Source organism: Diospyros lotus, chromosome 8 (genome assembly GCF_014633365.1).
Source record: "Diospyros lotus cultivar Yz01 chromosome 8, ASM1463336v1, whole genome shotgun sequence".
In the NCBI taxonomy this organism is placed as follows: Eukaryota; Viridiplantae; Streptophyta; class Magnoliopsida; order Ericales; family Ebenaceae; genus Diospyros; species Diospyros lotus.
This window is the reverse complement of record NC_068345.1, coordinates 37,598,022-37,621,287: the sequence shown is the minus strand read 5'-3', so window position 1 is coordinate 37,621,287 and position 23,266 is coordinate 37,598,022. Positions and strand designations below refer to the sequence as shown.

Genomic DNA, 23,266 nt, shown 5'->3' with positions numbered 1-23,266 from the left:
CGGAACTGAATTATAAAATTCTTAGGATGTGTTTGATAGCATTTAGGTGGAAAAGAAAGTATTTTTCAACTTACATAAAAAACAAAAATTATCTCTCTCTTGGATGAAATTTTTCATAAAAAAGTGACAAAAACATGTTTTAATGATTGTACCATAAAATTTAATTTTAAGAAAAATATAATATGTCAAACACCAAAAATAAAATTTAATTCCTTAAATGTGATATTTTTTTATGTATTTTTTATACTATTAAACAACACTGTAATCTATTAAGGTAGATTCATGTGGAATATGTAATCCATTAAGGGTAGATTCATGTGGAATGATGGGACAATCACTTAAAAAGATTGTGCACTTGTTTGATTACAATAATGCTAATGTGACATAAAGTTTCCTATATATTGGAGATGGAGAAGGAAGTAAATAGAGTTGTTTTACTTTCCTTGTTCTTCCACTCGTGACTGTGAGTGGATCACAAGTTGCTCGCGCTGTCTTGGGAAAGGCATTACATTACAGGTTTGGATTACACACAATTGGCTTATTGTTATCGCTTTGACCCACCCATCTTCTTTTTTCTTAATATAATTATTTTAACCACCCAATCACCATTGTATTTCATGTACTGAACGCTTCAAAAGCTCTGGTTTTGATCGCCAATCTTCATGACGTCGATGTACGCTTTCCCGTCGAGCTTCCGAACAAACAAGCCTTTGAAATACTCTACAACCCCAATTCTTTTGTACACCGCTGGAGCTTCCGGTCTGATCAAGCTGGCTGCCGGCCCCATCTCTCTGTCCAGGCCGGGGTTGTAAAATGTGGCCACCGATAGCCTCTCCTTCCCGGAGTTAACCACCGCCCGGTGCTCCACGCTCCGATAAGCTCCATTCGTGACGATCTGCATAAACAAGGAATAAATGACTGACAAACTGGGATTCCGTTGAAAAGGTTAATTTTGTAATATAATTACCTGTAGAATGTCTCCGACGTTGACAATGAAGGCTTGAGGGAGGGGTTTGACAGGAACCCAGGCGCCGTCTTTCTTGATCTGGAGGCCTTCGATTTCGGAGATTTGGAGGAGGATGGTGAGGCCGACGGCGTCGGAGTGGGGGGCGAGGCCGAAGACCTGCTCCGGCTGAGGGCACGGCGGGTAGTAGTTCATCCTCATTGCCTGGAAGCCATCTTCAAAGAGCTCTCTCATCTCCTCGGCCTTCATTCCCAGAGCTGTCTTCAGGAGGTTAAGGATCTTGATGGCAAGACCCTTCAACTCAGTGGCATAAACTTCCAGAGCTTCTCTGCATGCATGGCCAATGGAAATTAAGGCTTAATTTCTGGGTCAAGTACTAAAACTAACAAAATTAGAAGAGCTTATTCTATCACATAATAACCGAAGAGCTTCGCTAGATTTAGATGATCTATATTTCCGGAATTTCTCGACTCTGAGAGAGAGAGAGAGAGAGAGAACCTGAAGGGGAGAGGGAGATTGGGGAAGAGGCGGGGCTTCCTGAGATGAGAGGGGAGAGTGAGCAAGTAGAACATGTCTCCCCAGTCGAGCTTCTGCTCCTCGGACACCACGAAAGCCTGTCCAAATCCTTCCACGTCACCGGGCTCTTGCCACAACTTCTTCTTCTCTTCCATTGGCAGATTGAAGAATCCCTCAATCTGCACCTTCACTTCCTCTACCAACGACCACCTCACTCCATGCCTTGTCAACTGTACCCACATTAATTATTACTCATAATTATTATTTTGATATTTTACCTATATTTTTATAATAATAATAATAATAATAATAATAATAATAATAATAATAATTAATATATTACATTTTATGTTCCTTTAATATAAATATATATAATATATCAATATATAAATATCACTAAAATATTATAATTACACATCTAAATAATATTTTTAGTTAATTATTTGTTAATCCAAACACAAATAAGTTCGGTCATTTGTGTCCATATTTATGTTTCAAAAAATTATACATTCTTTCAAATAAAAAAATGATTTTTTTAAATTTATAATATAAAATTACAAAAGAAGAAAATAAAATTTATATTTTTAATAAAAATTAAAAATTTAAAAAATACTGTTTACAACAAAACAAGGCTTAATGTCTTTATGAAAATCATGAAAATAATTTAATTTTTTTTATAAAATTAAAATTTTATTTAACATATAAAATTAATTTAAAGGAAATGTAATATAATAATAATATTTATAAAATTTACATGTATATATAAATAAAAGAAATATAATCTGTAAGAAAAAAAATTATGTGCAACCAATTATATTTTTTTTATTTATGTATATATGTGAATTCTATAAATATTATTATTATATAATATATGATATGTTAACATATTTTCTCTAAATTAATTTTATATGGTAGATAAAATTATATTTAATTGAATTAATTTAAATTTAATTATCAAAATTAAAAGATTAAAAAAATTATAAATTTACAAAAAAAAAATTAAATTGTTTCGATGAATACCCTTGTCTAGTTAGATAATTATGTGTGCAAGGGCAGAAGAGTCGTCAGGTTTGACTACGACGTAGTCACTACGTGTCCCAATGATCATAGTTTGAAAAATTGCTACATAACTTACAATATTAATAAATTAAGATGATGTGACATGAATGAAATTAATTATTAAAGGTGCACAAAGTAGATTAGTTTTTTTTTTTTTTAAATTTACTTTGTGAGGAGATGTAAACTTGGTCTTGGAATCATTATGTGATTGATTTGAGTTTATTTAAATTTATTTCTAATTCAGTTTAATAATTTTAGTTCAAAGATATTAAAAAGAATTAAATCAAACTAAATCCTTATTAATTTACTATTTGCTTGTTTCTTTGATAAATAGTGAGATATTATTAATTAAATAAATTAGTATTGCTATCTTGATTGTTTATTATTTTGGTAGCAATTTCGGTTTAAGTTGTTTTAGTTTAATTTTTATGTTAATTAGTATTTGGGTTTAAGAATTAATCAACCCGACTATATTTGGACTCAAATCGGTTTGGTTTGATTCTCTATATGATTTTATTAATATTAATTAAAAACTAAAAATAGTTTAGAAATTTTCTAAAAATTAGTATTTTCGATTACCTGGAAGAAACCCCATTCTCTGCATGCCGAATCAAGCTTCTCCAACTCCGAGCGATCTCCGGAAAGCAGCTTCTCCATGTCCACGATCGGACAAGAACAGGTGGAGGATGAGACCGCCGTAGGATCTTGATCGCGGCGACGGTATCGCGGCGGAACGGCCGCCAACGGCTCTTTTGCCAATTCCTGCACGCACGGCACTGGCAGCGAGCTTCCTAATCTTGATGAGGCCTTGGATTCCATAGCGCGCTCTGTCTCTCACTCTCTCTCTCGTCTGTGGTGGCGACCAACTGGCCTTGTTTATTTGTTATAGAGAATTGCAGAATATTGTAAGTTTCGTATTGTTGTCAATCTGGTTGAATTACGAGGATAAACATAACTTCTTTAGGGGCTGTTTGGCTTACCGTCTTTTAAGATAGCTGTTAAGGCTACCTACTTAGTAAAGTTTTAAAATTGATCTGAGTTTTAAGTTAATAATGTGAGTGAATAAATATACTTTAAGTTATCATTTATATGATTATGTGTTTGATTTGAAAAAATAGATAAACTATCAGAATTTAACAAAAAGACTAAAATAGATATGATATTGAATAATACAAATAAAATTTATAAAAATAAATTATAAATTAATGTCTAACTAATAAAATTTTTACTATTAAATGTTAATATATTATATATAATTATTAAAAAAACATATTAATATAATATACACTAATATATATATAGAGAGAGAGAGAAAGATGGAGGATTGAGGTGGCAAATGATAGAGACGACAACGAGGACGATGAAGATGTGGTGATGGGGTTAGAAGGGACGAGAGAGAAAAGGTATAAAGATGAAGGAGATGGATAAGATTAGAAATATAATAATTGTTTAAAGACAAAATTGTAAACAATTTAGTTAATGAAATAAGTTGGTAACAATGTTTTAGAAAATCTCCTAGAAAAGCTAGGGAGGAATTTTTTTAAAACGTTATTGAAACAGTGTTTAAGTTTGATAGCATTTAAGATATTTAATTCTTAATAAACATATAACTAAATAAAATATATAACATTTAAATTGAAGGGCAGCTCAGAAGCGGTCAAATCTGCAAAGCCAAACACCCCCTTAGATTTCACACCCACCTTTGACTTTGTTGTATAATATTTTTGTATTTTAATTTAATCTTAAAGTTACTAAATTTTTGTGTTTAGTTTTGAATTGGAAAAATGAAAGCTGAATTATTTGTCATTCCATTTTTGAGTTTGTTTTTAAAATTTTGAAAATAAAAGTACAACTTTTTTTGCTTGATTAATCTATTTATGATTTTTTTTTATTTTTTGTTATATAATTGTGTGTAAATATCAGTAGAGGAGTTTTCAGTTCGAAACAAATGGGGAGAGAATTTACAAAGTTTTGGAATTGTTAGGCATTGGAACGGGTCCATATTATTCTTTTTCTTATTTTTAATATAAAATTTTAATACAATATTATATATATTTGTATATAAAGTAGTGCGTACATAAAGTATAAATTAAATCTCAAGTTTTATTTTTATTTTTTTGATAAAAGAGGATGGCCACCGCCTCCGCCTTCATCCTCCTCAACTGCAATTCACTAGTACAGTGTCTCCACCATCTCCAAAATCTCTTCATTCGTCTCTTGAGTGATGAACATCTCAAAATGTGGTCTTGTAAACGTACACAGGGAAATGCTGAGGTCTCCACCCACACACATAATGAATGAAAGTGCTTTTCGGATAAGGAGTAATTATAAGGTCCATTTACGATTATAAGGTTCATCCATTTACTAACCGGCAAAAGCGGACATGGAGACGCAGAATGATGCATGGGTCAATCATTCCGACAGTCGGGAATGCGATTAATCCTCCAACGATCGATGTTCGATTTCTCATCGAGTTTGTTGGTGAGAAATTTCTGGTAGTAATCTTTGACACAGACTCTTTGGAACAGGGCCGGAGTTTGAGGAGTGACGAGGCTTGCCGCTGGTCCGAATTCTCCGTCCACGTTCGGGCCATGAAATGTGGCGATGGAGAGCCTCTCCTTCTCGGCATTAATCACCGCCCTGTGCTCGATGCTCTTGTACGTTCCATTGGTAACAATCTGCAGCAGTTAAGATTGGGTTCCTTCATATATTGGGAAAACAGAAATTCGTCAAAATAACTTACGATTAATTACCTCCAAGGCGTCTCCGATGTTGATGGTGAATGCGTAGCGGATTGGGCTGATCGGAAGCCAGATGCCGTTCTTCTTGATCTGGAGGCCTTCCACTTGGTTGAGTTGGTAGAGGACGGTGAGGGCGCTGGCGTCGGAGTGAGAGGAGAGGCCAACAACCTGCTCTGGTTTGGGGAATGGCGGATAGTAGTTCATACCCATCGTCTGGATTCCCTCCCCAAATAGCTCCTCCATCAGTCCGTTTTCCATTTTCAGTGCCTTCGCCATCAGCTGAAACAGCGACGTGGCAAGTTTTTTCACTTCTGCTGAATACTGTTCTACAGTTTCCCTGCATCCACAACGCAACACTGGACTTGTTCGCTAAATATGTTTGCATTTGTATTAAAGAGATTTGCTAGGCCGAATCACGTTTAGGTGTCTCTGTCAACTTGATCCATAAAAATTGATTTCTCCAAATTAGACGTATACTCTACCCATATTATAATCTTCATGTTTTAGTTTTTGTAAAAAAATATAATATCAAATAGCTCATGCTACAAACATCCCGAGCTTCTAAATTAAGTATCAAAGAGCTCATGCTACAAACATCCCGAGCTTCTAACCACTTCCTCCTTTGCAGGTCTCCCTGGATATTAAAAGTTCGATCTCCTATAAATTTATCTATAATTATAAATTTATTATTTTCTTATAAAAAATAACAAAAATATTAGAAATATGAAGTGTTCCATCTCCTATTCTAATCAACAAAAAAATATCTATTAGTAAATACTAATATTCACTCAATTTGAAATAATTATGTAAATATAATCACAATACATAAATTGAAAATAAATATTCATTAACATGGGTCGAAGGCATAAATGTTTTTTCTTATAGGTCCATACTGAGTTTCAAATTTTCTAAATTTGTTAAGACATTCATTGCATCAAATAAAGGTTACAATCATTCCTGAAAGCTCCAATAATACCAAATTAGGCACACTAAACCCTTTTAATGATCTAACGTGTTTTCAAAAACATTCCTATATTTTAAAATTAATCTTAAAAATCCTTTTATTTTCAATTTTGTTTTTTCACATAGCCCTTCCAACCGTTTTAATACCAAAGGCCATCTATTTTAAACCAAAACAACATCTTTTTTTTTTTTTTTTAAGATATTTAATTAAATTATATAAAATAAAATTTAACTAAAAATCAAAAATAATAAATAACACCTTTCCAACCTCTTTCTTCTCCGGCGTCAGCAGGGGGATCTCTCGCGACGGGTCTGAAAGCGAGGGTGCTGAGATACAAAGGGTTGAGATGAAAGGGGTGGCCAACAGTGAGGGGAGTAAGTCGCATGCTTCGTCGCAGATGGCAGGTAAGGTTTTTGATCCTCTATGTGGAGTTGGTCCGGTTATGGCTGTGAAGCCGGATGGTGGTCAAGAGGTGATTGGTAATGACGGGGATGGTGGGATTTTGCAGTCAATTGAGTTTCAGATGGGCGATGATGTCGCGATTTCGGAAAAAGACGAAGTAAGAAGAAGCTAGATCATTCCAGAAGAAGAAGAAGAAGAAGAAGAAGAAGATCGCCGATGGAGGTCCACAATTTTCCAATTATGCAGGTCCACAATTTTCCAATTATGAAGCATTTTAGTACACAATAGTAACAAAATCCAACACGATAGATTTGACTGACCTAAATGATGGAGGCAGGATCGGAAACAGTTCTGGATTTCTCAAATAGTTTGGAGAGGTCACCAAGGTGAAGACGTCTGCCCAATCAAGCGTCTGCTCCTCTGATACAACAAAGAGCTGCCCGAACCCCTCTCTTCCTCCTTCCTTTCGCCAGTACTTCTGCTTCTCTTCCAATGGGAGTTCAAATAGTCCTTGAATCTCTACCCTCACCTTCTCTAGCAACTCAGAGCTGACTCCATGATTGATCACCTGCAATATATATTATGCATTTGCTTAAACTTAACTACACACTACAGTCAAAAAGACTATTTTCAAAGATTGAACACATTTCAAGTTAATTAGGACTTTTCGTGAATTTGTTTACATTTTCTGTTTTTAGTTCGATTGTCGCTCTGATTCTCGCAAATTCGCGATTAATGAATATCAAAGCTGTATCCCTCAGGGAGTGGATACAGTTCAAGCATGGGATTGGGGGTAAAAATCAAAAACAAAAACATATACCTGAAAGAAACCCCAATCTTTGCACGCAGAGTGGAGCTTGTGGAGCTCGGAAGCCATGGAATCTGCAGAAAAAAGGCTCTGCAAGTCGATAACAGGGATTTGAGGCAAGCTTAAAGAAGACGAATTGAATAGAAATGGAGGATCTTGTTGAGGATGCAGGTATCTGTCTGGGATGGAATTCAGCGGCCTCTTAGCCAGCTCTCGCACACTTGGTAGCTGACTCCATATCGAATCACCTGTAAGCTTCGCCTTCGACATCTCTCTCTCTCTCTCTGAAATATATAACCGTCTGGCGGAGCTTTCATGTAATTGTGGGTTGGAAAATAGAAGTAATATACATAGTTTCAATTTTTTTCAAATTTATGTCATTCAATTTGTTTTAATTTTTTATTAATAATACTTTACTTTAGTTTTGGATTGAAAAAATGAAAACTAAATTATTTGTCATTCCATTTCGTTTTTATTGTCTTTAAAATTTTAAAAATAAAAGCACAAATTTTTTGCTTGATTAATCTATTTATGAAAGTTTTCTCTTTTTTCTTTGTATATAATTGTTCCTAGATATCAAAAGAGATTTAGGAGTTGAATCTTAAAAAATGTGAAATTAGTTAATCTATTCTATTGAATTATTTAAAGATTTGATATTGAAAAGAACTTATTTATTATCTTATTTATACAATAAAATATAGAGTTAAGTTGAATTTTTACTAATTTTTTTTTATTACTATGTACTGATTAAACCAATTATTACTCTTAACTTCATAATTGAATTAATTTCATACCAGCTCCAAATTAGAGATGAAATAGCCTTCGTGGCTATATTTTTTTGTTATCCCGCCCATTTTATAAAGTATTCGATCGAGTTTAATAATAACTACATAATATTTAGGGGATCTTTTTTCCAAATTTATATATGTTTTTATGGCTCTTAGTGTAACCAGTTTATCTGGACATACTTGTATTTTTCCACCACGACATGTATTTTGTGTCATTACTCATTGTTGTGCTTCTATTTGTCTAGATGTGATTCAAGTGGATTCAAGTGCTTAAATAGCATATTTGTTGAAACAAATATGAATCCCTCCACAAGATATCCCATTCATTCTTCTTTTATGTTGTTTACGGAATTGAGTTCTTTTAGAGTTATAGTTGATTGTTATTTCTGACTTTCATCTTTATTATAAAACCGAAGGTGGATGTTTCTTCTCATTGAGTTGCTTGCAAATAAAATGATTAAAAACATTTAATTTGTTTATTCAATCCAGATCTAATCGGCCTGAAATTTACAAACATTTGGAATTGTTTTGGCTTGGAAGAAGGGTTCGTTATGGGTATTTCTCGGACCACTTCTTATGAGTTGGACTTGACTCAACATACTGGCTCAATCTCCTGAAGCCTAATAGGCCTAAGGTCGAGCTCGTCAGAACAAGGTTACATGTCGCTGAGACCCGAGCTCAGATTACGGAACCAAGCGAGCTCCCCGCAATGCTTTTAACTTGTTGGCGCCAAGCGAGCTCTTAGTGATGCTTTTAAATTGTTGGTCTAACCGTTCAGTTCGCATAACAACAAAGTCGCTGAACAAATGGAGGCGAGACCTACCTACTTTACCTGAGACAAACTAAATCTTTGGTAATACGGAATTCACTCCCAATTGATAAGAACACCTTGTCCCCCGTGACATTATCCTTCCATTTATGGATTTTGTAAAGATTGTAAACACCCCACACTATGTCGATGTTCAGAAATAGTCGACTAAGATTCGATGACCCGTACTGATCCAGTAAACATGAGTGCGAGGAGAAGAGAACAAATAACACCAACAACAAATATTACGCAAGAGTTTTTTACGTGATTCGGTTAGAATAATGTTTAGTCCATGATTGTTCTCTGATCATTTTTGTAGAGTTACAGTATGTATTTTTTATCATGCCTGTACAATAGCTTTTGATCTCCTATTTATAGTGTGACATATAGGCAATTTACACAAAGTTAAATATGGTGAGGCCACCTCGTGAAGGACAAAATGCCCTTCTTATCTCCTTAAAACAGGGAGTAAAAGTTTCGCACCATGTGGGGTTCGGCTTTCCATGGATAAGGACAGGTAGACATAAGATCCGATCATTTTGCTTCGTGGTTTTCTTTGCGAGCTAATCAGGTTGACCAGCGAGCTAGCGCTATCGTAATCGGAGCTCGTGCTTTAGCAATAATGCGACCTCGCAGAATCATCTTTGTAATACTCGGGAATGATTTGAGGATGTGAACGGTATTTAATGAAGGACATAAATGGAATTTTCGGAAAAGTGAGGCTATAGGGCACACTAACGTAGCTTTGGATGATCGAATTAGTCAGAAGGAGTACTCCGGACCTTAGATAGCCAAGAAAAATGGTATATGGTGTTGGAAAGATCAGGGGTAGCATAAAAAGGGTCAAAATGAGATTAGATGAAAACATGGGGTCAAAATGTAATTAATAGAAGTTGTAATGTGAACGCACAGTGAAGGATTTCGACCGCCACACTGCCACCGCACGTGGCCGCCGTTTTCGGCGATGGGACAACCGAGGGTGGCATGGGGAAGGCTTTATACGGCGTGAGGATGCTTGGTTGCAAAGCCTTGGCCGGTGATTGGCCGAGAGGTGGCCGAAAATTGTTATAAAATAGGGGTCGAGGGTTTCGAAATTTTTGGCAAGAAATCGACAGCGTTTTTGGATGATTTTTAGAGCTTTAATAGAGGGCTTTTGGTCGCGAGGCATCAAGGATCACTTTGGGAGCGTTTTGAGGTATTTTTGAGTGAGTTTGGTGGCCATTCGAAGCTTGGCCGTGATTGGGAGGCGGACTGCCTAGGGCTGCCTGTAAATCAATTTTTGAAGGGCTTTTTGGTGTTGTTTCGGCCTACAAATTGCATCATCAAGATCGATTCTTCAAGGGCTTTAAGGGGGTACCACTTTCGTGGCCATCGGAGCAACCACCGGCGACCAGCGCGTGCAGCCACGTGCCAACCTTTACCTGCACCCACGCGCCAAGCGTGTAAGGGCACGTGAGCAAGGGATTTTTGGTAATTTAAATTCCAAAATTTTTATTTAATTATTTTAGGATTTATTGTGTTGAAATATTTTGGAAAATAGTTGAGGAAATAATTATTTTGGAATTACCGAGGTGAAAATTGGGAGAAAATAGAGGAAATTACGAAAAAATTGAGGAAAATAGATTTTAATGCTTCCTTAATTAATTATGGTGTTTAGGAAGTATTGTGGTTCGAGATTGATTGTAAGTTCGAGTATTTGTGTTTTGGCACGCAAAACGAGGCATTGCACGATAATAGAGATGATCCGAATACGTCGAGGTGAGTGTTCGCCCCAAAACTTGGTTTAAAGTTGTGAGTAGTTTACCCCAAAATTTGGTAATTGTGTTACCTAAATGTGTTGTGATTTATGCAAAATGGTTTTGTGCATTGAAACGGTAATCGGTGACGGTTGGTTTTATGAGGGAGGTCCGTCCTTAAACGTTTTGAACTTATGCATTGCATTTTATAAATGTTGTTTATATGATGCATTGAATTGTGAAATGTGGCATTGTCTTGAGTTTTGTGTGTACGTATGGAATGTCAACCTCGAATGTTGTCTGGATAGTGTAGCCATAATTCTCCAAGGGCGTGACGGAATAATAGGGGTATCTGATGTTGATGTGCATGTTAGGATAGCCGCCTTGGTTTCTGTGCCAGACCATTTGGTCAGGAAAATTGCACTAGGACGACTAGGTGGTCCATATTGTGTTGTTCATGTGGGATGTCAGTCTAGGATGTTGTCTGGATAGTGTAGCAGTAATTCTCCAAGGGCGTGACGGAATAATAGGGGTATCTGATACTGGTGTGCATGTCAAGATAGCCGCCTTAGTTTCCGTGCCAGGACGTTTGGCCAAGGAAGTTGCACTAGGATGACTAGGTGGTCCATATGAAATTTTGGAGTTGGGATTGTATAGTGGTTCCTGGATGCTTAAGGTGGGAACGTAATTTGATGAGATGCGTTGGCAGCCCATTTAAGCTAGAATCGCGTCACGTCGTCGAGTCGGTATGGTGGATAGCTTTTAGAGAGATTGCTCTTTTCCCGTGATAGGATTAAGCGTTGGGGATTCTCTTGGGCTAGGGCTTACAGGGTGTATTGGTTTATTTCATGTCTTGCATTCATTTATGAAAAATGTGATTTTGAACTCTCACTTAGATGATTCATCATCTAATTTGGAATATGTTCTTGGAATATTTAAAAGTTTCATGTGAAGACAATAGTGCGAAGGAAAAGAGAATTGCCGATGAGTGACGGCGATTAGAGGATGTTTTTATATTATGTCATTTCGGTTATGTTGTTAATGTTGAGAACGTCATGTAAATGTTGGTTCGACTTTATGTTATAAATAAAGTGGTTTCGGTTATGACTTGTTAAGGTTTCGATCTAGCTTCCGCATTTGTGTTGGTGAATCTGTTTTAGTTTATTGATGATTCATAGTTGATATATTGAGAAGGTGTAACGGAATCTTCAGGGAATGATTTTGTGATGGGTTTGTTTTTGGAAAAAAATTTATATCCCCGAAATCTTACGTTACGCAATGCCCTCTGGAGAGCGGGGTGTTACAATCTTTGTTCTTGGGCTTGTTGTACTCCGAGAGGCTGGGCTTTATCATTGGACCACTCTAAGCCCAAAGCAGTGCTGTCAATAGCCTAAGTCGGTTCAAGAAATGCCCGTAACACAATATAAATAGGGGTAAAAAACACCATTGTAGGAAGAGGAAAAAGAATGATATACTGTTATTATGTCGGAATAATCAGAGAACAATCGTAAATAAGACATCATTCTAGCCGAATCACGTAAAAAATTCCATATGTGTGATTTATCATTTGTTTTCATTTGTTCATCCTCTCTGCATTTGCGCTAATTTTTTCATTGCAGATTTACAAATCACGGTCGATCAACTTTGAATGTCGATGGGTTCATACTGTTTATTTTCTTGTTTTTAATACAAAATTTGAAAACAATATTATTTGTATTACATATATAAAGTATTATGTACATAAATATAAAATCTCAAGTTTTATTTTTTTGATAAAAGAGGGCGGCCACCGCCTCCGCCTTCATCCTCGTCTACCGCAATTCACCACCAGTGTCTCCACCATCTCCAGAATCGCTTAATCCGTCTCTGAATGTTGAACGTCTCAAAATGTGCTATTGTAAACATACACAGGGAAACGCTGAGGTCTCCACACACACACACACACACACACACACACACACACACATGCACGCACGCACATACATTACATATAATGAAAATGCTTTTCGGGGGAGTAATTATAAGGTCCATTTTCCATACTACTATTTCGAATTCAACCTGGAGCAAGCGGACATGGGGAAGCAGAATGATGCAGGGGTCAATCATTCCGGCCATCGGGAATGTGATTAAACCTTCCAAAGATCGACGTTCGATTTCTGGTCGAGTTTGTTGGTGAAAAATTTCTGATAGAAATATTTGACGCCGACTCTTTGGAACAGCGCCGGAGTTGAGGAGTGACGAGTCTTGCCACCGGTCCGAATTCTCCGTCCATCTTCGGGCCGTGAAATGTGGCGACGGAGAGCCTCTCCTTCTCAGCGTTAATCACCGCCCTGTGCTCGATGTTCTTGTACGTTCCATTGGTAACAATCTAAAGCAGTTAAGATAGGGTTCTTCATGTTTTGGGAAAACATAAATTCGTGAAAATAACTTGCGATTAATTACCTCCAAGACGTCTCCGACGTTGATGCTGAATGGGTAGGGGATTGGCCTGGCCGGAAGCCAGATGTCGTTTTTCTTGATCTGGAGGCCTTCGACTTCGTTGAGGTGGTAGAGGACGGTGAGGGCACTGGCGTCGGAGTGAGAGGAGAGGCCAACGACCTGCTCTGGTTTGGGGAATGGCGGATAGTAGTTCATCCTCATCGACTGGATTCCCTCCCCAAACAGCTTCTCCATCAGTTCGTCTTCCATTTTCAGTGCCTTTGCCATGAGCTGAAACAACGACGTGGCAAGTTAATTTTTTCACTTCTACTGAATACTGTTCTACAGTTTCCCTACATCTGCAACACAAACATAGGAATTGTTCGCTAAATATATTTGCATTTGTATCAAAGAGACATCGAGAGAGATTTGCAAGGTCGAATCACATTTAGGTGGTTGTCTTCAGATGGAAAAATGACAATAGACTTGGCATAGCCTAGTTACCCGAATTCTTCTGAATAAAATTATAGTGTTCAAAAAAGGGAGTCAAACCCTAAGATAGTCTTAAAGAGAGGGAAGTACAGAAAGGTAACTCCAGGATGCCTTTCTGGCAGAATTATATGTGGGAGACCCGCTAGAGACTCTCCCGAATACCTTTCCCAAGAGGAGACCCTTCCAAAGACCTCTCCCTGTTCCAAAAAATATCTAACTCACTTCTATATCTTGGTTTAAAAATCACTCACTCACAGTCATAAAATTATTGGTATATCTAACCAACAACAATCTTCCATCTCTTATTCTCGTTAGCTAACAAATATTTATTGTTTTTGGTGATGATTTTTGGGCTGTTTGGAGAAGAATGATGCGGCAGTGACTGCGCCTCTTTCTTTTCCGACGTCAGCAGGGGAATCTCTCGCAACGGGATCTGAAATCGACGTTGCTGAGATGCAAAGGGTTGACAAGGGGTCGGGAACAGTGAGGGGACTTCATCGCAGGCTTGGTCGCAGATGGCAAGTAAGGTTCTAGAAGTCTTTCAGTCTAAGCCAGTAATTATTTTTAAAGTAGCAAATATATATATATATATATATATTTTCCCTCTCAAAACTAAAACAATTTTTAAAGTCATTTTGTTAAATTAATATTTTTTCCTTAAATTTATCTATTTTTGTCGAGACCAAATACATATATTTATTCATATATTTTTACATTATTTTTCGTGTGACTATTTAAATTTTTTATTATTTTAATTATATTCCTTGATTATACTTTTTTGGTCAATTATATATATATATATATATATATTAATTAGAACTTGCATATTATTAGGACGGTAATATAATATATGCTATATATTAATATTTATTTAAAATGTATACCTATTATTAGGATTGCATTGGAACGTTATTTATGTGTGAGTGGATCAAATTTTATTGATTTTAACATTAATTAAATATGAATGCAGATGCATGATTATGTATTAACAAGTTCGATCATGCATGCATCTACTATCCAAATTAAACGAACATATATACCATGCATATGTTTTGGGGTTAATTCATCTCTTTAATTAATTAATTAATTGTTGGCATCTGCAAGAAGTTAAGGCTGAATTCACTTGTTGTCTCAAATGAATGAAAAATTATTTAAGATAATTAGACTGGGTGTAGTATATATACATATATAGGTGAATCAATTGCTGCTTGATGTTCAATTCTAAGCCAAATCACGCCGTCACAAGCTTTTTAGTTTCACCAAGCATGCATGGTTGGTTTGGTTTTCTTTGCGATGTAGAAGAAGTTGGCCCACAAGACCCTACACCATTGGGTTAGGATCGGTGGGCCAACAAGTTTATTTTTATTTTTTAATTTTTATAATTTATAACTACCAATACACAAATTATAAATAAAAATTCACATAAATGTACTCATAAAAGCAAAATTACAGTTTAAGTATATGATAATTGTACTTTTTTTTATGTGTATCTTATATACACATAAAAATAGAGATTTATCTGAGACACGTGAAATTGAATTAGGTTAAGAGTTACAAAATTGTTAATGTAATGCATTAAGGGTAGATTCATGTGGAATGATGGGACATAAAGTTTCATTAATATTCATGTTAATGTTACATAAAGTTTCCTATATATTGGGGATGGAGAAGGAAGTAAATAGAGTTGTTTTATTTTCCTTGTCCTTCCACTCGTGACTGTGAGTGGATCACAAGTTGCTCGCACTGTCTTAATTAGAAAGGCATTACAATATTACAGATTTGGATTACACACAATTGGCTTATTGTTATCGCTTCGACCCCCCCCCCCCATCTTCTTTTTCTTAATATAATTATTTTAACCACCCAATCACCATTTTATTTCATGGACTGAACGCTTCAAAAGCTCTGGTTTTGATCACCGATCTTCATGACGTCGATGTAGTCTTTCCCGTCCCGCTTCCGACCAAACAACCCTTTGAAATACTCCTCAACCCCAATTCTTTTGTACAACGCTGGAGCTTCCGGTCGGATCAAGCTGGCTGCCGGCCCAATCTCTCTATCCAGGCCGGGGCTGTAAAATGTGGCCACCGATAGCCTCTCCTTCCCGGAGTTAACCACCGCCCGGTGCTCCGAGCTCTGATAAGCTCCATTCGTGATGATCTGCAGAAACAAGGAATAAATGACTGACAAACTGGGATTCCGTTGAAAAGGTTAATTTTGTAATATATATAATTACCTGTAGAATGTCGCCGACGTTGACAATGAAGGCTTGAGGGAGGGGTTTGACAGGAACCCAGGCGCCGTCTTTCTTGATCTGGAGGCCTTCGACTTCGGAGATTTGGAGGAGGATGGTGAGGCCGACGGCGTCGGAGTGGGGGGCGATGCCGAAGACCTGCTCCGGCTGAGGGCACGGCGGGTAGTAGTTCATCCTCATTCCCTGGTAGCCATCTTCAAAGAGCTCTCTCATCTCCTCGGCCTTCATTCCCAGAACTCTCTGCAGGAGGTCAAGGATCTTGATGGCAAGCCCCTTCAACTCAGTGGCATAAACTTCCAGAGCTTCTCTGCATGCGTGGCCAATGGAAATTAAGGCTTAATTTCTGGGTCAAGTACTAAAACTAACAAAATTAGAAGAGTCTTATTCAATCACATAATAACCGAAGAGCTGCGTTAGATTTAGATTATCTATATTTCCGGAATTTCTCGACTCAGAGAGAGAGAGAGAGAGAGAGAGAGAGAGAACCTGAAGGGGAGAGGGAGATTGGGGAAGAGGCGGGGCTTCCTGAGATGAGAGGGGAGAGTGACCAAGTAGAACATGTCTCCCCAGTCGAGCTTCTGCTCCTCGGACACCACGAAAGCCTGTCCAAATCCTTCCAAGTCACCGGGCTCTTGCCACAACTTCTTCTTCTCTTCCATTGGCAGATTGAAGAATCCCTCAATCTGCACCTTCACTTCCTCTACCAACGACCACCTCACTCCATGCCTTGTCAACTGTACCCACATTAATAATTATTACTCATAATTATTATTTTGATATTTTACCTATATTTTTATAATAATAATAATAATAATAATAATTAATATATTATATTTTATGTTCCTTTAATATCAATATATAAATATCACTAAAAATATTATAATTAAATATCTAAATAATATTTTTAGTTAATTATTTGTTAATCCAAACACAAATAAGTTCGGTCATTTGTGTCCATATTTATGTTTCAAAAAATTGTAACATTCTTTTAAATAAAATTTAAAAATATCAAAAGAGATTTTTTTAAATTTATAATATAAAATTACAAAAGCAGAAAATAAAATTTCTATTTTTAATAAAATTTAAAAATTTAAAAATAGTGTTTACACCAAAACAAGGCTTAATGTCTTTATCAAATGGACTAATTATTAAAGGTACACCTAAAAAGTAGATAAGTTTTTTTATTTTTAAATTTACTTTGTGAGGAGATGTAAACTTGGAATCATTATGTGATTGATTCGAGTTTATTTAAATTTATTTCTAATTCAGTTTAATAATTTTAGTTCAAAGATATTAAAAAGAATTAACATCAAACTAAATCCTAATTAATTTACTATTTGCTTGTTTCTTTGATAAATAGTGAGATATTATTAATTAAATAAATTAGTATTGCTATCTTGATTGTTTATTTTGGTCGCAATTTCGGTTTAAGTTGTTTTAGTTTAATTTTTTGTTAATTAGTATTTGGGTTTAAGAATTAATCATCCCTACTATATTTGGACTCAATCGGTTTGGTTTGATTCTCTATATGATTTTATTAATATTATTTAAAAACTAAAAATAGTTTAGAAATTTTCTAAAAATTAGTATTTTCGATTACCTGGAAGAAACCCCATTCTCTGCATGCCGAATCAAGCTTCTCCAACTCCGAGCGATCTCCGGAAAGCAGCTTCTCCATGTCGACGATCGGGCAAGAACAGGTGGAGGATGAGACCGCCGTAGGATCTTGATCTCGGCGACGGTATCGCGGCGGAACGGCTGCCAACGGCTCTTTTGCCAATTCCTGCACGCACGGCACTGGCAGCGAGCTTCCTAATCTTGATGAGGCCTTGGATTCCATAGCGCTCTCTCTCTCTCTCTCTCTCTCTCTGTTTTTGCTTAGCAGACTACCGTGAAGGTAAGTTAAGAAGCGTTGCTATATATCTTGCTGGTTTATTTAATAATATGGTGGCGACAAACCGGAGATGTGCTACAAATAGTTGAGGGGTTTCGTATTGTTTATTTGTTGCATTAAAATATGGTGGCGACCAACTGTCTTTAGGGCTGGCACTGGGCATAGCCGCCTATGCTGATTTCAATTTTTATATTTTAAATTAATTAAAAAAATAAAATTAGTTAAAAACAATAAATTTAAAAATTAAAAACACGTGGTGCACGTGGCCCATTTGAAATCATTTTATATTTTTAATTAATCTCAATCTTTTATATTTTTTTTATCAATAATTAATTCTATTTGTATCATTATAATTTTAATTAATCTCAATCTCTCACATTCTTTTATTAATAATCAATCTCATTCTCATACATTTAGCAGTGACACCCATTTCCTTATAACTATTAAATGTATTTTTAATTAATCTTAATTTCTTCCTCATATGATTGTATCATAACTATTTTTATACGTCTGACATTAATCGCGACTCCATCAATTTTCTCACTTGCTCTTCTTCTTAATTTTTTACTTCTGATATCCATTTTGATCATCGGAATGTAATTCTAATTTTGATTTAGAGACAAAATAAATTCCGTTCCTAATTCTGTGTCTAAAACAGCAGGGATGAAATTTTATGTTAACCGTCTCTAAACCCGATTTTTTTGCCGTCTCCATTTGCGCCCTGTCTTTCTCGCTGGAACCCTGATTTTCGATCACTCTCTTCCATTGTTTCCTCACCACTAGAAGCTGAGAGGGATATACCGACGAGGAGTAATTATAAGGTAGTGCTTCACGGACAAGGAGTAATTATAAGTTTATATAATGACATATATGACTGTTTCCTATATATATATATGAAATTAAGATAAATTTACTTATATAAGGTCCATTTACGATACTAGCTACTACTTCGAATTCGACCTGGTACGTACCATCGAACATGGAGAAGCAGAATGATGCAGGCAGGGTCAATCATTCCGGCCGCCGAGAATGTGATTAAACCCTCCAAAGATCGATGTTCGATTTCTGATCGAGTTTATTGGTGAAAAATTTTTGGTAGTAATCTTTGACGTCGACTCTTTGGAACAATGCCGGAGTCTGAGGAGTGACGAGGCTTGCCGACGGTTCGAATTCTCCGTCCATCTTCGGGCCGTGAAATGTGGCGACGGAGAGCCTCGCCTTCTCGGCGTTAATCACCGCCCTGTGCTCGATGCTCTTGTACGTTCCATTGGTAACAATCTGCAGCAATTAAGATAGGGTTCCTTCATATATTGGGAAAACAGAAATTCGTGAAAATAACTTGCGATTAATTACCTCCAAGACGTCTCCGACGTTGATGGTGAATGCGTCGGGGATTGGCCTAACCGGAAGCCAGATGTCGTTTTTCTTGATCTGGAGGCCTTCGACTTCGTTCAGGTGGTAGAGGACGGTGAGGACGCTGGCGTCGGAGTGAGAGGAAAAGCCAACGACCTGCTCTGGTTTGGGGAATGGCGGATAGTAGTTCATCCTCATCGACTGGATTCCCTCCCCAAATAGCTCCTCCATCAGTCCGTCTTCCATTTTCAGTGCCTTTGCCATGAGTTGGAACAGTGATGTGGCAAGTTTTTTCACTTCTGCTGAATACTGTTCTACAGTTTCCCTGCATGCACAACATAACACAACATAGGAATTGTTTGCTAAATATATTTGCATTTGTATCAAAGAGACATCAAGAGAGATTTGCAAGGTCGAGTCACATTTAGGTGCCGTCTATAGATAGAAATGACAATAGATTTGGCATGGCCTAGTTACCCAAATACTACTAAATAAAATTATAGTGTTCAAGAAAGGGAGTCAAACCCTAAGATAGTCTTTAAGAGAAGGAATTACAAAAAGGTAACTCCAGGATGCCTTCCTGGCAGAATTATTGTGGGAGACCCTCTTGGATACCCTCTAGAGACTCTCCCGAAGACCTTTCTCGGGAAGACCCTTCCAAAGAGATCTCCCTGTTCCAAAAAATGTCTAACTCACCTCTATGTATTTGCTTAAAAATCTAGAATTAGCAATTCAAAAGACGTGAATATTTCTCTGCTTATCAATTTTGATTTCTGTAAATAAAATGTGATTCCCCTAATTGATATAAGACAAAAACTCTGCTGACACTACAATATTCTTATTTTTCTACACTCTTTTGTAAAAACTAACTTAAGTATCGGAAAAGGACCCACACGAGAGACATCTTATACCCCTAACTCCTTTTTCTTTCGCAAGTCTTCCAAAAACTAAAAACTTGAGATGAACACTCATTTACAATTATAAATTTATTATTATATCTAAACAATAACAAAAATATTAAGTCTTCCCTCTCTTATCCTCGTTAGCTAACAAATATTTATTATTTTTGGTGATAATTTTTGGGCTATTTGGAGAAGAATGGTGCGGTAATGACTGTCTTTTTCTTTTTCGGCGTCAGCAGAGGGATCTCTCGCGACAGGATCTGAAACCGACGATGCTGAGATACAAAGGGTTGACAAGGGATCAGGAACAGTGACGGAATTTCATTACAGGCTTCATCCCAGATGGCAGGTAAGGTTTTTGATCCTCTATGTGAAGTGTTGGAGAGAAAAACACACGTCAAAATTAACAACTTAATATAAAATTGTTTAACCTTTCTTATGTGAATCTAATAAGAGTTAAATCAAGTAGATATAGAATAATACAAAATAAGTGCAACAACCAATCACAAAAAGGCCAAATTTTTATATGAAAAAACTCTTTAATGTGAGGAGTAAAACCACAATAACAGAATTCACCAAAAACTTTCACTATCAAATAAATAATAGTATAATTAATCTTCTTTAGATAATACTAGAGGTACACTAAATCTTCAAAAACTCAATAATTTTTGACAAACTAAAAATTTTCAAGAACAACAAAACAATCAATCCAATCACAACTCTTTAAATAAAAGTATCTTTAAATATTATTAAAAAATAATAAAAAAATATCTCACAAGAAAAATGCTACAAGATTCCTCTCAAATGGATCATTGGATCTTAATCTTAACCGCTGGATTTAAAGAACAATGAGATGCAAAGTTTCTGTCCAAAAATCGTGACTATCTGACCATGAGATGCAGAGATATAAAGGGTTAAATGACAACTACAGATTTTCCTGCCTACTGTTGCTCTCCGTTTTTCTCCCTCTTTCTTCTGCGCAGATTTCTCCCAATTGCTCTCGGTTTTATAGACAGAAAATTGGTGGCTCTGATGCTGCCACGTGCCACCATGTTGAATTTTTGCACAGCCACCATGTTGAATTTTTGTGCATAGTCACCATGTTGAATTTTTGGGTATCCCATGAGGCGGATACCCAACATGAAGTTGGTCCGGTTATGCCTTTTGGAAAGACAGATAGTGGTCAGAAGGTGATGGGTAATCAGGGGGATGGTGGGATTTTGCAGTCAATTGAGGTTCAGATGGGCGATGCTGTCGCGATTTTGGAAAAAGATGAAGGAAGAAGAAGCTAGATCATTCCAGATGAGGAGGAGGAGGAAGAAGAAGAGTCGCCGACGGAGGTCCACAATTTTCCAACATTATCAGTCGAGTAGCCACTAGACTACACCTCGAAAGTCCACAATTTTCCAATTATGAAGCATTTAGTACACAATAGTAACAAAATCCAACAAAATAGATTTGACTGACCTAAATGATGGAGGCAGGATCGGAAACAGTTCTGGGTTTCTCAAGTAGTTTGGAAAGGTCACCAAGTAGAAGAGGTCCGCCCAATCAAGCTTCTGCTCCTCCGATACAACAAAGAGCTGCCCGAATCCCTCTGTTCCTCCTGCCTTTTGCCAATACTTCTGCTTCTCTTCCAATGGGAGTTCAAACAGTCCTTGAATCTCTACCCTCACCTTCTCTAGCAACTCAGAGCTGACTCCATGATTGATCACCTGCAATATTATGCATTTGCTTAAACTTAACCACACACTAAAGTCAAAAGTCTATTTTCAAAGATTGACACATTTCAAGTTAATTAGGACTTTTCGTGAATTTGTTTACAGCTTCCGTTTTTTGTTCGATTTTCGCTCTGATTCTCGCAAATTTGCAATTAATGAATATCAAAGCTGTATCCCTTTGGGTGTGGATACAGTTCAAGCATGGGATTGGGGGTAAAAATCAAAAACAAAAACATATACCTGAAAGAAACCCCAATCTTTGCACGCTGAGTGGAGCTTGTGTAGCTCGGAAGCCATGGAATCTGCAGAAAAAAGGCTCTGCAAGTCGATAACAGGGATTTGAGGCAAGCTTGAAGAAGACAAATTGAATAAGGTTGGAGGATCTTGTTCAGAACGCAGGTATCTGTCCGGGATGGAATTCAGCGGCCTCTTAGCCAGCTCTCGCACACTTGGTACCTGGCTCCATATCGCATCACCTTTAAGCTCCATATCGCATCACCTTTAAGCTTCCCCTTCAACATCTCTCTCTCTCTCTCTCTCTGAAATATATAATCGTCCGGCGGAGCTTGGGTAATTGTCGGTTGGGGAAGTAGTTTCAATTTTGGGAACCCCCCCCCCCCCCCCCCCCCCCCCCCCCCCCCGGGGCCGGGGGTAAAACAAGTAACTAAATGAAAGATAAATTATCCAAAATGAAAAACTCGTTTAATTTGTTTTAAGTTTGGAATAAACTTTAATTTTTTTAATAAAAATACTGGACTTTAATTTTTTAATGCCATTAAATTTTATTATTATATGTTAAAGTTAAATAAAAAAATTAATAATATAGACCATCTTTAATGCATGAAAACATCAAAACGATACTCTTTTAGCATTTTTGATACCTTTCATATCCCAAAACATTTAGGAATGCCAAAAAAAAAAAAAATACTTTTGGGATTTTTTTGGTAACTTTAAAAATGTTTTGGCGTTACTTTTTTAATATTAAAAAAATATTAGAAATGAGTTTTTATTTCGTAATCACGTTAGAATATAAAATAATTCCTTCTCTATTAGATTTATTAATAGATTATCTGACTTGATGATCGAACTGACACAAAATTAGTGAGTTTGGGTCATTATTGAATTGACTTGATAAAAGTTTATTAGGTTTGAGTTAATAACAGGTTAACTTGAAAAAACTTAAAACTTATCCGATTGAAAAACAAGTTTAAATGGATCAACATAAAATTTAAAATCGAAATTAATATAATGTACAATATATTCATATGTTTTCATTATTAATATTTTGATTATTATAAAATTGTATTATACATGATGGATATACTTTTTTTGAAACTAATCACTTATTTAATAATTCATGAGTTATTTTATTTTTTTTAAATTTTAATATTTTAATTAATATTTAAATTTAAATAGTTATTTAAATAGGTAAAATTAATCTATGTT

General features: G+C 36.2%; 4 protein-coding genes across 4 annotated transcripts; all 4 read right to left on the bottom strand.

Moving 5' to 3' along the window:
- Positions 1–338: 338 nt before the first annotated feature.
- Positions 339–3,459, bottom strand: LOC127807491 (protein SRG1-like). The gene is made up of 4 exons (XM_052345372.1): positions 3,119–3,459; positions 1,463–1,710; positions 968–1,292; positions 339–895 (listed from the first exon to the last, which is right to left on the bottom strand). Exons 1-4 carry the CDS (start codon positions 3,356–3,358, stop codon positions 632–634), a joined length of 1,077 nt encoding a protein of 358 aa, XP_052201332.1. The 5' UTR covers positions 3,359–3,459; the 3' UTR covers positions 339–631.
- Positions 3,460–4,864: 1,405 nt separating this feature from the next.
- Positions 4,865–13,492, bottom strand: LOC127808638 (protein SRG1-like). Its single transcript, XM_052347209.1, has 3 exons — positions 13,385–13,492; positions 5,293–5,448; positions 4,865–5,217 (listed from the first exon to the last, which is right to left on the bottom strand). The coding sequence occupies exons 1-3, from the start codon at positions 13,490–13,492 to the stop codon at positions 4,948–4,950; spliced, it is 534 nt and encodes a 177-aa protein (XP_052203169.1). The 3' UTR covers positions 4,865–4,947.
- Positions 13,493–15,528: 2,036 nt separating this feature from the next.
- Positions 15,529–17,836, bottom strand: LOC127807490 (protein SRG1-like). Its single transcript, XM_052345371.1, has 4 exons — positions 17,551–17,836; positions 16,437–16,684; positions 15,933–16,257; positions 15,529–15,856 (listed from the first exon to the last, which is right to left on the bottom strand). The coding sequence occupies exons 1-4, from the start codon at positions 17,788–17,790 to the stop codon at positions 15,593–15,595; spliced, it is 1,077 nt and encodes a 358-aa protein (XP_052201331.1). The 5' UTR covers positions 17,791–17,836; the 3' UTR covers positions 15,529–15,592.
- Positions 17,837–18,687: 851 nt separating this feature from the next.
- LOC127808637 (protein SRG1-like) lies at positions 18,688–22,309 on the bottom strand. Its single transcript, XM_052347208.1, has 4 exons — positions 22,061–22,309; positions 21,567–21,814; positions 19,198–19,522; positions 18,688–19,122 (listed from the first exon to the last, which is right to left on the bottom strand). Exons 1-4 carry the CDS (start codon positions 22,307–22,309, stop codon positions 18,880–18,882), a joined length of 1,065 nt encoding a protein of 354 aa, XP_052203168.1. The 3' UTR covers positions 18,688–18,879.
- Between the last annotated feature and the right edge of the window lie 957 nt (positions 22,310–23,266).

Coding starts and splice junctions, on each gene's coding strand:
- LOC127807490 (XM_052345371.1), bottom strand. CDS start 17,790: ATGGAATCCAAGGCCTCATCAAGATTAGGAAGCTCGCTGCCAGTGCCG. Junction 16,258..16,436: donor AATCTCCCTCTCCCCTTCAG/GTTCTCTCTCTC, acceptor CCACGCATGCAG/AGAAGCTCTGGAAGTTTATG. Junction 15,857..15,932: donor ACGTCGGCGACATTCTACAG/GTAATTATATAT, acceptor TTGTTTCTGCAG/ATCATCACGAATGGAGCTTA.
- LOC127807491 (XM_052345372.1), bottom strand. CDS start 3,358: ATGGAATCCAAGGCCTCATCAAGATTAGGAAGCTCGCTGCCAGTGCCG. Junction 1,711..3,118: donor GAGAATGGGGTTTCTTCCAG/GTAATCGAAAAT, acceptor ATGTGGGTACAG/TTGACAAGGCATGGAGTGAG. Junction 1,293..1,462: donor AATCTCCCTCTCCCCTTCAG/GTTCTCTCTCTC, acceptor CCATGCATGCAG/AGAAGCTCTGGAAGTTTATG.
- LOC127808638 (XM_052347209.1), bottom strand. CDS start 13,492: ATGGCAAAGGCACTGAAAATGGAAGACGAACTGATGGAGAAGCTGTTT. Junction 5,449..13,384: donor CATTCCCCAAACCAGAGCAG/GTCGTTGGCCTC, acceptor AAACCAGAGCAG/GTTGTTGGCCTCTCCTCTCA. Junction 5,218..5,292: donor ACATCGGAGACGCCTTGGAG/GTAATTAATCGT, acceptor TAACTGCTGCAG/ATTGTTACCAATGGAACGTA.
- LOC127808637 (XM_052347208.1), bottom strand. CDS start 22,309: ATGGAGCTTAAAGGTGATGCGATATGGAGCCAGGTACCAAGTGTGCGA. Junction 19,523..21,566: donor ATCCTGCCTCCATCATTTAG/GTCAGTCAAATC, acceptor TTGTGCATGCAG/GGAAACTGTAGAACAGTATT. Junction 19,123..19,197: donor ACGTCGGAGACGTCTTGGAG/GTAATTAATCGC, acceptor TAATTGCTGCAG/ATTGTTACCAATGGAACGTA.